We start from the raw sequence: 13625 nt of genomic DNA on the forward strand, positions 1-13625 counted from the left end.
CATACACACACACACACACACATGCGTGTGAGCACACTGCAGAAGCTATTAACCTAAAGAGGAAAGTAGTATGTCAAAAAGTACTTCCTCTATTGTATTCCTTCACTGTGACAACCATAGTAAAAGCAATATTGAGGACAGTGGGTATATTCAGTTACTAGAGGATGAGAAATTCAGAAATGAATTCATCCTGGAGCTGTAGCTCCTGACTTACTCTAGCTCCAGCTGATTTTACTTGGTGTTTTCCAGAGGCTTATTTTCAATTTATTATTATACTATATCCATTAAATCTTAAAACTACTTTTCCTTTAAATAAAAAGTATTAAATGACATTAAACAAAGTAAATCCATAAAAATTTTATTAAATAAGTATCATATAATGAGAATAATCTTTGTTTAAAAGCACAATAACATAGAAAACTAAATACTGGGTTGGTCAAAAGGTTCATCTTGGAACAAACCTTTGGCCACTCAATAAAACAAACACTAAACACTGTCTCTACAAGTTAAAAGATTGAAATATCTTCTCATCTCCCATACTATGACACAATATCAATTTAGCTCACAAATTTACTGTCTACATTAAAATAATAGTCTGCTGTATTCCTATCAGCATATTTAAATTCAAACACTTGTAAATTTATACTGTTAAACTATGCTTAATTATGAAAGAATTATCTTGCCAAAAATAATATGTAGCTGTAACTACTTATTATTTATGTGTTATGAATTTCTTCTCTGTTAAGTAATATGAGTGGTCATTATGCACTTACGTCATCCAGTTCAACTATTTTTAGAGCTGGTTCAGGTCTCTCTATGTTTAATTCTTCTATTGACAGAAAAAGAGCTGGGGATTGCATCTTGATATCCTCAACTAGAAAATAAGATTAAAAATAATATCATCCAGAGTATATCTTACCTGATAATTCATCTTCAAATAACATAGGCAACAATGGAAGAATATTCTTCTGTGCAGCCACACAAAGGTATAAATACTCTCAATTTTCCCAGCTCAAGTAAAATAAACAATTATTTAACAATCAATTTTTAAATGAAACTATTTAAAATAAAACAAGCTACATCTAGAGAATAGGAAGGAGAGTGTGTGTCATTCTGATCTAGAGATAGTGTACAGTGTAGTGAGAATGATACAGTAAAGGAAACCAAAAGCAGATGCTGATTAATTCTCAGTGTATATAAGTTGAAATAGTAAATTCAAAAATATCCTGGTGCACTGGGAAGACTCAGAGGAATCGGGTGGACAGGGAGGTGGGAGGGGGGATCGGGATGGGGAATACATGTAAATCCATGGCTAATTCATGTCAATGTATGACAAAAACCACTACAATATGGTAAAGTAATTAGCCTCCAACTAATAAAAATAAATGAAACAAAAAATCTAATCAAGGCTGAACTAACCATCACTATCTTCATCATTTTCATTCTGAGAACATTGTGCCTCACTAGTGGTTTTACACTGAGGTATGAAGGTGTCCGGTAGCATGTGCTGAAGTTGCTCCAGTGGAGTTCTACAAAACAAGAAGCAATTAAAAGCCTAAAGTACACCATCTAAAATTTTTCCAGATGAGATCTTAATTTATTTCACGAACAAATGAGTCTACAAAATTAATAAGGAAAATCATAGCCATACCTCTAATTTACAGAAGAAATGTACAACTGCATAACACAATCTACTAAAACAATTTTGTAAATCAAATTAACATCACACAAGATTTTTAATTGCATATCCTACTGTTTTCCTGTTTAGGATGAAAATAAAAGTTATGATAGAATTCAGTGTTCTCGCAAAAAACACATGGAGTCCATGAAACATCACGCTGTTTAAAAAGCTAATTTACAAAGGTGTGTTGCATCTCACAGCCTTGGAAATATGTTGAAAAGTTCTAAGGGAACTGAAGATACTTTTCTAAACTTCCACCCAGCCAACAATCAGGGTGATAAAACAGGCTTCCACTATATGAACATGAGGTGCTGTGGCTGAAGCATCTTTCACCTGATTAACAATGAGGTCTGATGTGGCCTGTCTCACATATAAGGCAATGAAGCACGGGAATCTTTAGAGGTCTTGTGCATGATTCCAAAGGATATTCCAAAGCAGTGGGGGAGGGAGTCACGTTTTAACTAAGAAAGTAAGTAGCTGCACATCCCTTCTAGATTATATGTGCTTGTGGAGTTCCACACATAAAACTCAGGGCTTTCTTAATAACATCCACAGGTAACATCAATTTAAAAAAAAAAATGTTCCAAGCTATGTTCTAAACCATTTGGGGTACTGAATCTTAATTGGAATATTAAATAGGCATTAGTAGTATCTTAATTTGGTGAGAAAATGGAAGCACAAAGAAGTCAACCAACTTGTTCAGTCATTCAGTGAGTAAATGCAGCAAAGAGAATTTGAATCCAAGCAGTCTGCCTCCCCAAGCCCATGTTCTTGATCATTAATGCTATATTGCCTCTCTCACAATTTGCAAAGACACCAAAAATTTAATGATCTCCTGGCAAATTGTGACCATGAATTTTCCCAATATATGCAATGTATATGTCAGTACACTCCAAAATATTTATATATTATCCAGCTTTGAAGAGCATGTCATGTTACATCCACAATTTAATTAAGTGATGGAAAATATTAGAGACTAAAGGTCAAAGACAAACTGGCAACTGGCCACCAGAAACCTCTTTCCAGTTTGACATGAAAATACTTTATAAAAATTCAATTATTGATACACATACATGTACTAATATCTAGATAGTCCTTCACGAACTGAAAACATCTAATTTTACGGGGAAAACTCTCAACCAAAGCATGGTAGAGTCCAGATAATAAGAGTATTGGAGCTGAAGGGGCCCCTTAGATCTATTTCAAACAGTGTTTTGCAGATGAGAAGATGTGGACCAAGAGAATTAACGTGATTTGCCCATGAACAAACAACTAGCTAGTGAACAAACTAAGTCTGCATTCTGGATATTAAGACCCTAGCACCATTGCTTTGTTAAAAGATCATGCCACATAAATAAAAGATGACATATGCTTTAGAATAGGATCACCTCACCAGATTTTTCTTTTAAAAAATTTAAACAAATATATACCCAACATTGACCAGTTCATTGGGGGAACTAAACTGACCAAATCATTCTTTAAATGAGTGTTCTAAATTTATTCTGTGAATCAGTACAGGCCTTTTAGCCTCAGAATCACCAGGGAAAATCTTTTTTTAAATGCAAAGCCTCAGACAATCCTTAAAAACATTGATTTTTAGGTTTGCCTCAGACGATCCTTAAAAACACTGATTTGTCTGAGGTTGGGTAGAGAAATCAGCATTTTCACTTGCCCCCATGCTTCTGATGATCAGCTAGGACTGAGAAGCAGATATAATTAAAATAGGGGGATTGGAGTAGAAATGCCAACTAATTGATAATATCCATCCTTAAAATACTGTAAATACAAACTGTATGATCCCTTTCATGAAACTTCCCTAGCACTTAAAACATCCACTAGAAAAAAAGGGAAAACTACACCAGTGGGACTTCATCAAACTAAAAAGTTTCTGCACAGCAAAGGAAACATTGACAAAATGAAAATGAAAAGACAACCTATCAAATGAAAGAAGATATTTGTAAATCATAAATTTAATAAGGAATTGACATTGAAAATACACAAATGACTCATACAACTCAACAACAACAAACAAACAACCCAATTAAAAATGGGCAGAGGATCTGAATAGACATTTTTCCAAACTAGACACATTGATGGCCAACTGGTATATGAAAAGTTGCTCAACATCACTGATCACCAGGGAAACACAAATTGAAACCACAATGAGATACTACCTCAAACCTGCTAGAATGGCTATTGTCATAAAGGTAAGAAAATAACAAATGCTGGAGAAGATATGGAGAAATAGGAACCTTATACCCTGTTGGTGGGAATGAAAAAAGGTGCACCTGCTATGGAAAACAGAATAGAACTACCATATGATTTACTTATTCCACTTCCAGGTATTTATTTGAAGAAAATGAAAATATTAATTTGAAAAGATATAACAGGAAGTACCAGTATATGTCCAAAGGATCATCTAACAGGGAGATCACTCAGTCATCTAAACAGAAGACTTCAGTTATTACCCAAGAAAATGGAAGAATGGTCCTGAAGTTAATTCAGAAATTATCAAGGCTATCCCTCCCATTGGGTTTCCCAGGTGACTGAGTAGTCAATAATCCAACTACCAATGCAGGAGATGTGGGCTCGATCCAATCCCTGGGTCAGGAAAATCTCCTGGAGAAGGAAATGGCAACCCACTCCAGTGTTCTTGCCTGGGAAATCCCATGAACAGAGGAGCCTGGTGGGCTATAGCCCATGGGGGTCACTAAAGAATTGGACACAACTTAGCAACTAAGTAATAAAAAAAATCCTTCCCATAACAGAGAATCTCCAATACAGCAGTGTCCAGTAAAACCCTGAGGGTAAGGCTGCCCTTATGACCCCAGACTAGAACAGTCACAATTCCAGGTCAGGGGAATCACAACCATGTGACCCATCTCAGAGTCATCAGAGGAATGGGGCCACCCAAGTCATGGGGATGGCGAAACAGGCAGAGCCACCCAGAGCCTTGGGGGCCCAGCCCTTGCCAGACAAGGCTCAGGGCAGCACTACTGCCTCAGTGTGAAAGCCCTCCAAAAGAGGGTTTTCCACCCCAGTGGGCCTGGACGGCAGAGCATTGACAAAGAGGAAAATTCTCAAGAGTTAAGGTCTAACAGCATGGTCCTGTTAGGTTTCAGACTTGCTCAGGACTTGTTCCTTTTTTATTTTCAATTTCTCCCTTTTGGAATAGGAATATCTATCCTATGCTTGTCCCACCTTTGTATTTCAGAAGCACAGAACATCTTTGATTACACAGATTCACAGTTAAGAGAGAAATCTGTCTCAGAATGAGTCATGCATTGAATCTCACCCACATCTGATTTAGATGATATTTAGATAAGACTTTAGAATTAGACTAGAATTTTGAGGTGACAGTGGGACGACTTAAGACATTAGGGCCTACTGGGACAGAATGAACATATTCTTTAAATGAGAAGGTCATAAACTGTGGAAGGCCAGGAGCAGAAAGCTCTGTTCTGAATGTGTGTGTCCCCACAAAATTCGTATATTGAAACTCGAACCTCCAAGGTGATGGTATTAGGTGGTGAGCATTTGGGAGGTGATTTGTTCAAGACAGTAGACCTCACATGAATGGGATTAGTGCCCTTATAAAAGAAACCCAAGAGAGACTTCTCACCCCTTCTGCCCTTTGAGGACACAATGAGAAGATAACCCAGTCACCAAGTCTGTTGGCACCTTGATCTTGGACTTCCCACTCTTAAGAACTGTGAAAAATAAACATCTTTATAAGCCACCCAGTCAATGGTATTCTAATAGCATGAACAGACCACAACATTCATTATTAAGGCAAGAGTGATTTTACAGCAGAGAATCTTGGTGAGCACCACATCAACTGTGTGTTCAAGGTTAACAACCTGGTGATGAGCTCTACCGACAGTATGATCATGTGACATCATGCACTAAGAGGCACCTCCTCTCTGTGGCATTCTTCCTCAAAATGTGCAACCTCAATCTTATGAAAAAACAGGAGATGGACCCACACTGAGTACATTCTATGTAACACCCGGCAAGTACTCATGTCCATGTCACCCAAGACCAGGAAAGAGCAAGGAGTTGCAATGGAGAAGGAGATAGGACAAAACTGCACTGTGAGACCCTGAACTGAATCCTGAAACAGAATAAGGATGAAACTGCTGAAAACTGCTGAAATTCAAATAAAGTGTGTAGTTTAGTGATTCATATTCTACCAGTGTTAATTTTTTGGTGTTGATATATGCTGTGATTATATAAGCTGTTGCCATTAGGGAATGCTGAATGAATGATATGTAGAAATTCTTCATACTGTTTTGTAACACTTAATTGCATGCCTTATTTCAAAATAAGAAAATTGAAAGAAAAGGAATACATCCATGAAAAACAGTCAAAGGGATATGGCAATCCGTCAAATAAAAGTTTCAAGAAAGGCATGAAGATTGATTTTTAAAATATGAATTTAAACATGATTTGAATTTCAAATATGATTTTAAAATAGGAAAGGATATCATGAAGAGGAGAAAGTCAATTTGGTCTGTACTGGGAACTAGTAGAATCGGGACCAAGTTTCGCAACCAATCAGAAAAAAATGACAGTTCACTAGGAGATATTATAACAGGCAGAATGTTCCAGAAGATGGAGTAAGCCATCTCAGGAGATGGTTTTGTATTACTAGAAGTGAAACAAGAGCTTGAAAACCACTCTTCTGGTATATTCTAGACAGGTTTTCTTACACCTTACATGCCAAAATGCGGTTCAGAGACTAGCATTATCCATAACAATATCACGTGGGAGCTGTTAGGAATTCAGAAATGCAAGATCTCAGGCTCGGCCCATAGCTACTGAAGAAGAATCTGTATTTTGCCATAGTCTCTAGCTGACTCACAGGCAAGTGTGAGTCTCACTGCTACAGGGCAAACGGAGCTCCTGGCCTTTAAAGGAACCTCCCACAGTGGTTCTTATATCACAGTAAAATTATGAACAACTCCAACACGTACTCAATCATTTTGGTTTGATATTTAATAGTTAAACTTCTGAACAATTTATGAAATGGTGCAGCTAATGATACAGTTTTTGAATAAAATACACTTGAATACTATTAATAAAACTATAAAATTAAAAGTCTGGTTAACTTAAAAGTAGCTTCAAAGTTTCTAAAGAGTATAGCCTCAAAAATCACCTTTCAAAGTGAGCTTTCATTTATTGCATTGTTTTTGCTATTTTTTTAAATTGTATACCATAGTTGTGCCTTTTCCCCCCCCACATACATATTTTCATTTAGACAGATCCTAAATCAATCATGCATTACATACATAGATTGAATTAAAATTCTTATCAGTATGGTAGAAGTTTCACAGGGATTTAATATTGCTTTAAAATTATTTACACAGATGTGAAGTACATCAATAACACTGCTGTGAAAAAAAGCATGTCACACAAGAAAGGAACAGAAATAGTGTTTACATTTCTTATTGATAATGCAAAAAATCAGAAAATACCTTCTGTGTTTTTTAAGCCATAATTTTTCCATGTAAGATAGACTATCTTCCTTAAATTCAATAGTAAGTGGTTCTGTCCAAATTTTCAGATTAGTTTGTACTTCACTTTCTTCCAATGAATCTAAAAAAAAAAACATAATGCACATAATTAATATAACCTAGGATACAAATTACCATATCTTTCAAGATACAGAACTCACCATTTTTGAGGCAAATGTGCCTTGATATTTGTATATACAATCAATAGTTCTATGCTTAAATGCTGCAAAAGTGCTAAATATTGGTGATGTATTATATTTTCATAGTTTTCTTCAATCATTTCTTGAAATGAAAGAAATTTTATGATTCAGAATGTTTTTAAAGAAGCTAGTTATTTTACACAATAAAGATAAAAAAAAATAGATTCATTATATATTCTATAAAGGCATACACACACAAAGGCATGTATTACAGCCACTGACAATAATATTTACACATTATGGGAAACAGAAAATAAATAACTCAGAATGGCACCTGGAGGAGACAACTGTCCTCATGAATTTATATCTACGTGGCAATTTATTTCCAGATGCTTAAGATGTTTCTGAAGTACTACTAAATTAAAACCACCATTCAGAGATATTTAAAATTGATGGAGATTTCTGGGGAAGAAAAAAAAAAGAGCAGTGTAAATCCAGATTTACTCATCTCTCTGCCCTCTTAAATATTAGATCTTTCTCCAAACTGACCATAATAGGAGGAAAATCCTGGAGAAAATAGGGAAGCAGTAAAGAGGGAAACTATTATTTTTTATAGACCGAAACCAGAGAATAATCCCAAGCGCATACTGAAAGTTTTAATAAATAGCTTTTAGAAGTGGCCAAATGCCAACAATGGAAACAAACCAAAAGAATGTGTCATTCACTCCCGTTCTTCCCCCAGTATAGAAAAGTGCTGAATAAAGCAATTAGAAGGTGTACGTTGCCAACAAAGCTCTGTATAGTCAATGCTATGGTTTTTCCAGTAATTATGTACAGATGTGAGAGTTGGACCATAAAGGCTGAGAAAGTGGAAGTGAAAGTCACTTAAAAGTGAAAGTGAAAGGTCTGATAAAGAAGGCTGAGCACCAAAGAATTGATGCTTTTGGACTGTGGTATTGGAGAAGACTCGAGAGTCCCTTGGACTGCAAGATCAAACCAGTCAGTCCTAAAGGAGATCAGTCCTGAATATTTATTGGAAGGACTGATGCTGAAACTAAAGCTCCAATACTTAGGACACCTCATACGAAGAGACGACTCATTGGAAAAGACCCTGATGGGGGGAAACATTGAAGGCAGGAGGAGAAGAGGACTACAGAGGATAAGATGATTGGATGACATCACTGATTCAATGGATATCAATGTGAGCAAACTCCAGGAGATAGTGAAGGAAGGGGAAGCCAGGCGTGCTTCAGTCCAGGGGTCGCAAAGAGTCGGACATGACTGAACAACAACTGAGAACCACCACCGGGATGCATGAACTAAAAGAGCAGGAGTCAAGGAGAACAAAGTCATAGGAGAAAGAAAAGCCCTCCACTGTGAGTCCTCCTTTTCTTGAGAAAAAAAAAACAAAAAATTCCCAACAGGAAAGCTGAAAGTAAAACAATGAGGACCTTTTTTTTTTCTGGCCAAGTCAAGCCACTGACGAGTGATAATCCCCAAGTTTAGGAGGGTGATGAGGAGGAAGGAGATGAAGCAACTGGCCTATGCCTCACTCTCCTCCCATTACCAATAGTACATTCCCAGGAAATAAGATGGCAGGTGGCCTGGGTTACCTTGACTGTGAATATGCTAGCTAGACCTCCTGGCAAATGGATTAATGATATTTTCTAGAAAGAGTCTTTAGCTATGTAATGCATTAAGCAGGATAATCTTTGTTTGAAGTTGCTTACAGAAAACAAATCTAGAACACATGGATTTACGAGGCATGCCTCCCTGAACAATGCCATGCAAGCTCTGTAACTTAGGTTCTGGTTTGCTCCCTTGTTTAATGGTTTCCTGGCTACCTTTAGTGTAAGATGTTCCATTGTTTATACTAAAGGAATGATAGGCATTTTCCTTAATAGACAACGCTTTTAAAAGCCTTAAGATACAAATTTGCCCAAAAGTGTTTAAGGAACAACCAGGAGGCCAGTTGTGTGTGTGTTTATTCGTTCAGTTGTGTCCAACTCTTTGCAATCCTTTGGACTGTAGCCTGCTAGACTTCTCTGTCCATAGAATTCTCTGGGCAAGAATACTTGAGTGGGTAGCCATTCCCTTCTGCAGGGGATCTTCCCAACTCAGGGATTGAACCGGGGTTTTCTGCACTGCAGACAGATTCTGTACCCATTGAGTCATCAGGGCAGCCGTAATATTAGTGAATCTTCTAGGTCATTGTAAGTACTTGCCTTTCACACTGAAGGAAATGAGATTTTAGAGTTCACTACAACATAATCAAGTTAGAAATCAATAACACAAATAACTAGGAAACTTGAAAATTCAAAGCTAATGGCCACGAAACATAGGAAAACATAATGTCATGTGCAATGAGGTACACAAATTATATATACAATTTCATCTGTATCATGCCAGCAATTTTTTTTTTAAAGCTGCCAATTTGTGTTGGTGATAATGGGAAGCAGCCAGGCCATTTAAACACTGCAAGAGGGAGTATAAACTAATACTCTGGTAAATAATTCAAGTTTACCTAGTAGAGTTGAAGACATGGATACCCCCATAACCCATTTATTTTACTCTTAGGAATAGGAACCCAGAAAAGTGTGCACATGAGTGCTAGGAGACCTGGGCAAGAATATTCTTAAGAGTAGTGGTTGCTGGGTAGGGTTAAGGAAACAAGTGATGTTGAAGCACTCAGAAAGTAAAAATTATGAAAAGCTGTTACCAACCCTAGGCTTGAGAGGACAATGTAGGAAAACTTTGTAAGAATCACTGAAAGCAATGGCTGTCGATGAAAGGTCATCTGAGTGTTGCTTTGTAACATAAGCGGAGAATACAGTCACTGCAAAAACCTCAGCACATGAAGAAGAGGGAGAGGAAATACTTCAACCTCTTTCCTCCCCCAAATGGGAATCAAGCCAGACAATCGTCAATGTTTAAACAGGTAAATAGTGGTATAAGCAGAAAACTGTGAAGCAGTGACATGAATGAAATACAGCTATGCACATCTTTATGGGTAAATCTCGGTAAATAATCCTGAAAATATTAAACCAGTTGTAAAAGAATAATATACTAGCTTTCCATTTACACAGTGTTTGTGTGTGTGCTCAGTCGCTCAGCTGTGTCCGGCTCTTTGCATCCCTTTGTACTGTATAGCCCGCCAGGCTCCTCTGTCCACAGAATTTTTTAGGCAAGAATACTGGAGTGGGTTGCCATTTCCTCCTCATCAGTATTTTCCAGACCCAGGAACTGAACCCATGTCTCCTTTGTCTCCTGCATTGCAGGCAGATTCTTTTCCGCTGAGTCACTAGGGAAGCCCATACTATGTTTAAATACATGCAAGTTTAACAATATATTGTTTAGAGAAGCATACATGCAATAAACCACAGGAAATTAAGGGAATGAGAAAACACAAAATCCAAGCTAGTGATAATCTCTTAGAGGGAGGGAAGAGGGCGAGAAGAGGTTCTTACTGCAGTTTTTCTCCATAAAGTATATAAATTTTATAAATGTTCTTTTTATTTACTATCTTAGAAAAAGGAAAATATTTATAAACATATACATACAATATACATACACAACAACAGCAATATTTATAATACTTTGAGGCAAAATAATCACATATTTTATCAACAGAAGTCCTCGTCTTGATGATTTCTCCACAACAGCCACACTGTAATTCCTCTCCAGCCTACTGTGCTACAACAGTCTCCTTTGTTCTCTAAGATCCAGCCACACACATCTCCCTTCAGCTCCATTAACACAATAGGGAACTCTCCATCATGGAGCGCTTTGCACATATTAATCTGTCTCTACGTTTCAACTCATTTTCTAGACCTCAACTTGAACCTTGGCTTCTTAGAAATCCTTTTTTTGATCATCAGTATAAGTCAAGATCCTAACAGGATAGAGAAAGCTCAAAGGGGTAATTTGAAGAGGTCAAATGAAGGAACTAACTTGTAATCAGGGAGCAGAGCTGAGGGAACAAGCGATGCTGAAGCAGAGACTAAAAATAGTAGAAAGCTGTTACCAACCTTAGGCTTGAGAGGACAGAGTGTTGTAAGTACTTATGGAAAGCAATAATTGTGAACAAAAGGTAATCTGAGTGTTGCTAGTAACATAGGCGGACAATGAAGTGACTGCAAAATCTGAGCACATCAAAAAATAGAGGGAGAGTGATACCTCTCCCTTTTCTTCTCACCCTTCAATGTTTCGCTAGTGTCTCCAACTAGCCAAACCCAACTAGAAGCCAGAGAACAAGGGAGCTATGTGATGCAGTCTCTAGAGTCAGCCTCTAGAGGCATAGAATCAGGTAAAAATAAGAGAAAATGAATCCAGAGAGACAGTCTACTTAGTTTGCATCTAAACCTCCATTTGTATGTCTGTCTATTTCTCTGCAAAAAGCAAGCAGTAGCAGTAGTGTGCTCAGTCGTGTCCAGCTCTTTGAGACCCCATGGACTGTAGCCCACCAGCCTCCTCTGTCCATGGGACTTTTCAGTCAAGAATACTGGAGTGGGTTGCCACCTCTTACTCCAGAGATAGAACCGGTGTCTCTTGTGTCTCCAACATCAGTACGTGGATTCTTTATCACTAGCAAAAAAAAAAAAAAGCAAACAAAACAAAAAACCTGACTCGTGTCTGAAGCACATAGAAAACACAAAGTTCTATAGTATGAAGCACATAAAAAAATACAAACTTTTCACTGGGTATCATAGTGAAAGCCGCTCAGTCATGTCTGACTCTTTGTGATCCCATGGACCATACAGTCCAGGGACTTCTCCATGCCAGAATACTGAAGTGGGTAGCTGTTCCCTTGTCCAGGGGATCTTCCCAACACAGGGATCAAACCCAGGTCTATCACATTGCAGGAGGATTCTTTACCAACTGAGCCACCAGATTTCAATGTAGTGATAATTCCAACTAAATTTAAACGTTAGATACCAGCAGTAGGTGTCATATTAGTATGGAGGAAAAACAGAAGAAAAAAATAATTACTCAACATAAAACATAGCTGCCATCATTCTTCATTTTGTAGCTGGTTTTGGCTCAGTTGTAAAGAATCCACCTGCAATGCAGGAGACTCAGGTTCAATCCCTGTGTTGGGAAGATCCCATGAAGAAGGAAATGGCACTCACTCCCGTGTTCTTGTCTGTGGAATCCCATGGACAGAGGAGCCTGGCGGGCTACAGTCCACGGGGTCACAAAAGAGTCAGACATGACTTAGCAACTAAACAATAACAACTGAAGCCTACCTTGATTTGATTATCATAGCTTCCTTCTTTCACCACCTATTGGATGTTCACCTCACTGTCTGCTGATACCTTTTCCTGGTGGAGTGTCTCAAATCTTCATTCCCAAAGATTCAAGACCATAGCCTTCTTTTCACTGGACTACCACATTTTTTTTTTTCCAATGAACATTATTACTGAACACAGGAAAACTATTAAGTTTGCTGCTGATTTGTTTACAGATAAAGTCTATCTTTTCTTTACTGTATGATAACAATCCAATCATTCCTTCCTGCCTGTGCTGAAACAACATGGTCAGTACAGTGACACTTGTTGACTATTAATTCAATGTGATGAGCCCCAAATGGCAAGGGGTAGTCTCAGCTTCCTGTTTAATGGAAATTTTGCTGGAGTTTTATGTAATACATGGTACCCTGGAGGAAAAGCAGCACCCCAAACTCACAAGATGTTGTTTCTCAGCTGGAACCCATACTGAAACTTCAGCAGGCCATTCCATAAAACTATCAGGCCTGCTGGATAGATATGCATATGGTAAGATGAGTGAATTTCAGGTATGAGCCCTATCTCTATACCTCTTTCATAACAAAATGAGTCTCTTGCTCTCAGACACTCGTTGTGTGAGATACCATGGTGACAAAGGTTCTGCTGGCACGCTACAGGAAGAGAAGGCAAATCTTTTTCTGAAATACGTAGCTTTTCCTGTGGGAACAAATTACTGCCCATGATGGAAAGGGTCCAATATAATCATTCTGTAACAGATACTCCCTGTTCACCAAATCCACTTAGCATCAAGACATCAATCTAATAATCAAGCATTATCTTCTGTGCAATAGCAAGACAATCAAGGTTCTTTGGGACTATATAATGCTAGAAAGCTAGAGAGTTAATGGAGGTCTGGAGCAAGATTGTGAATGTATACTATGACATCTGCCATATGATATCAAACTATTTCTGATTATATTTATTGATAGAAATAGAAAAGAATATATTTGATATTGGAGCAGCAAACTATAGCCTTTGCACCAAATGTGGCCCGCCATTTCTG

General features: G+C 37.7%; 1 protein-coding gene across 2 annotated transcripts in view; it reads right to left on the reverse strand.

Annotated features, from left to right (window-relative positions):
* ZBBX (zinc finger B-box domain containing) overlaps nt 1-13625 on the reverse strand; it is a 107802-nt gene that overhangs the window by 33796 nt on the left and 60381 nt on the right. For both annotated transcript variants that reach the window (XM_061167868.1, XM_061167867.1), the window contains exons 9-11: nt 7159-7279; nt 1420-1529; nt 774-874 (exon numbers count right to left, since the gene is read on the reverse strand). In XM_061167868.1, the coding sequence (XP_061023851.1) occupies nt 774-874; nt 1420-1529; nt 7159-7279 (332 nt within the window). The remainder of the gene's footprint in view (nt 1-773; nt 875-1419; nt 1530-7158; nt 7280-13625) is intronic.

Source organism: Dama dama, chromosome 19 (assembly GCF_033118175.1).
Source record: "Dama dama isolate Ldn47 chromosome 19, ASM3311817v1, whole genome shotgun sequence".
In the NCBI taxonomy this organism is placed as follows: domain Eukaryota; kingdom Metazoa; phylum Chordata; class Mammalia; order Artiodactyla; family Cervidae; genus Dama; species Dama dama.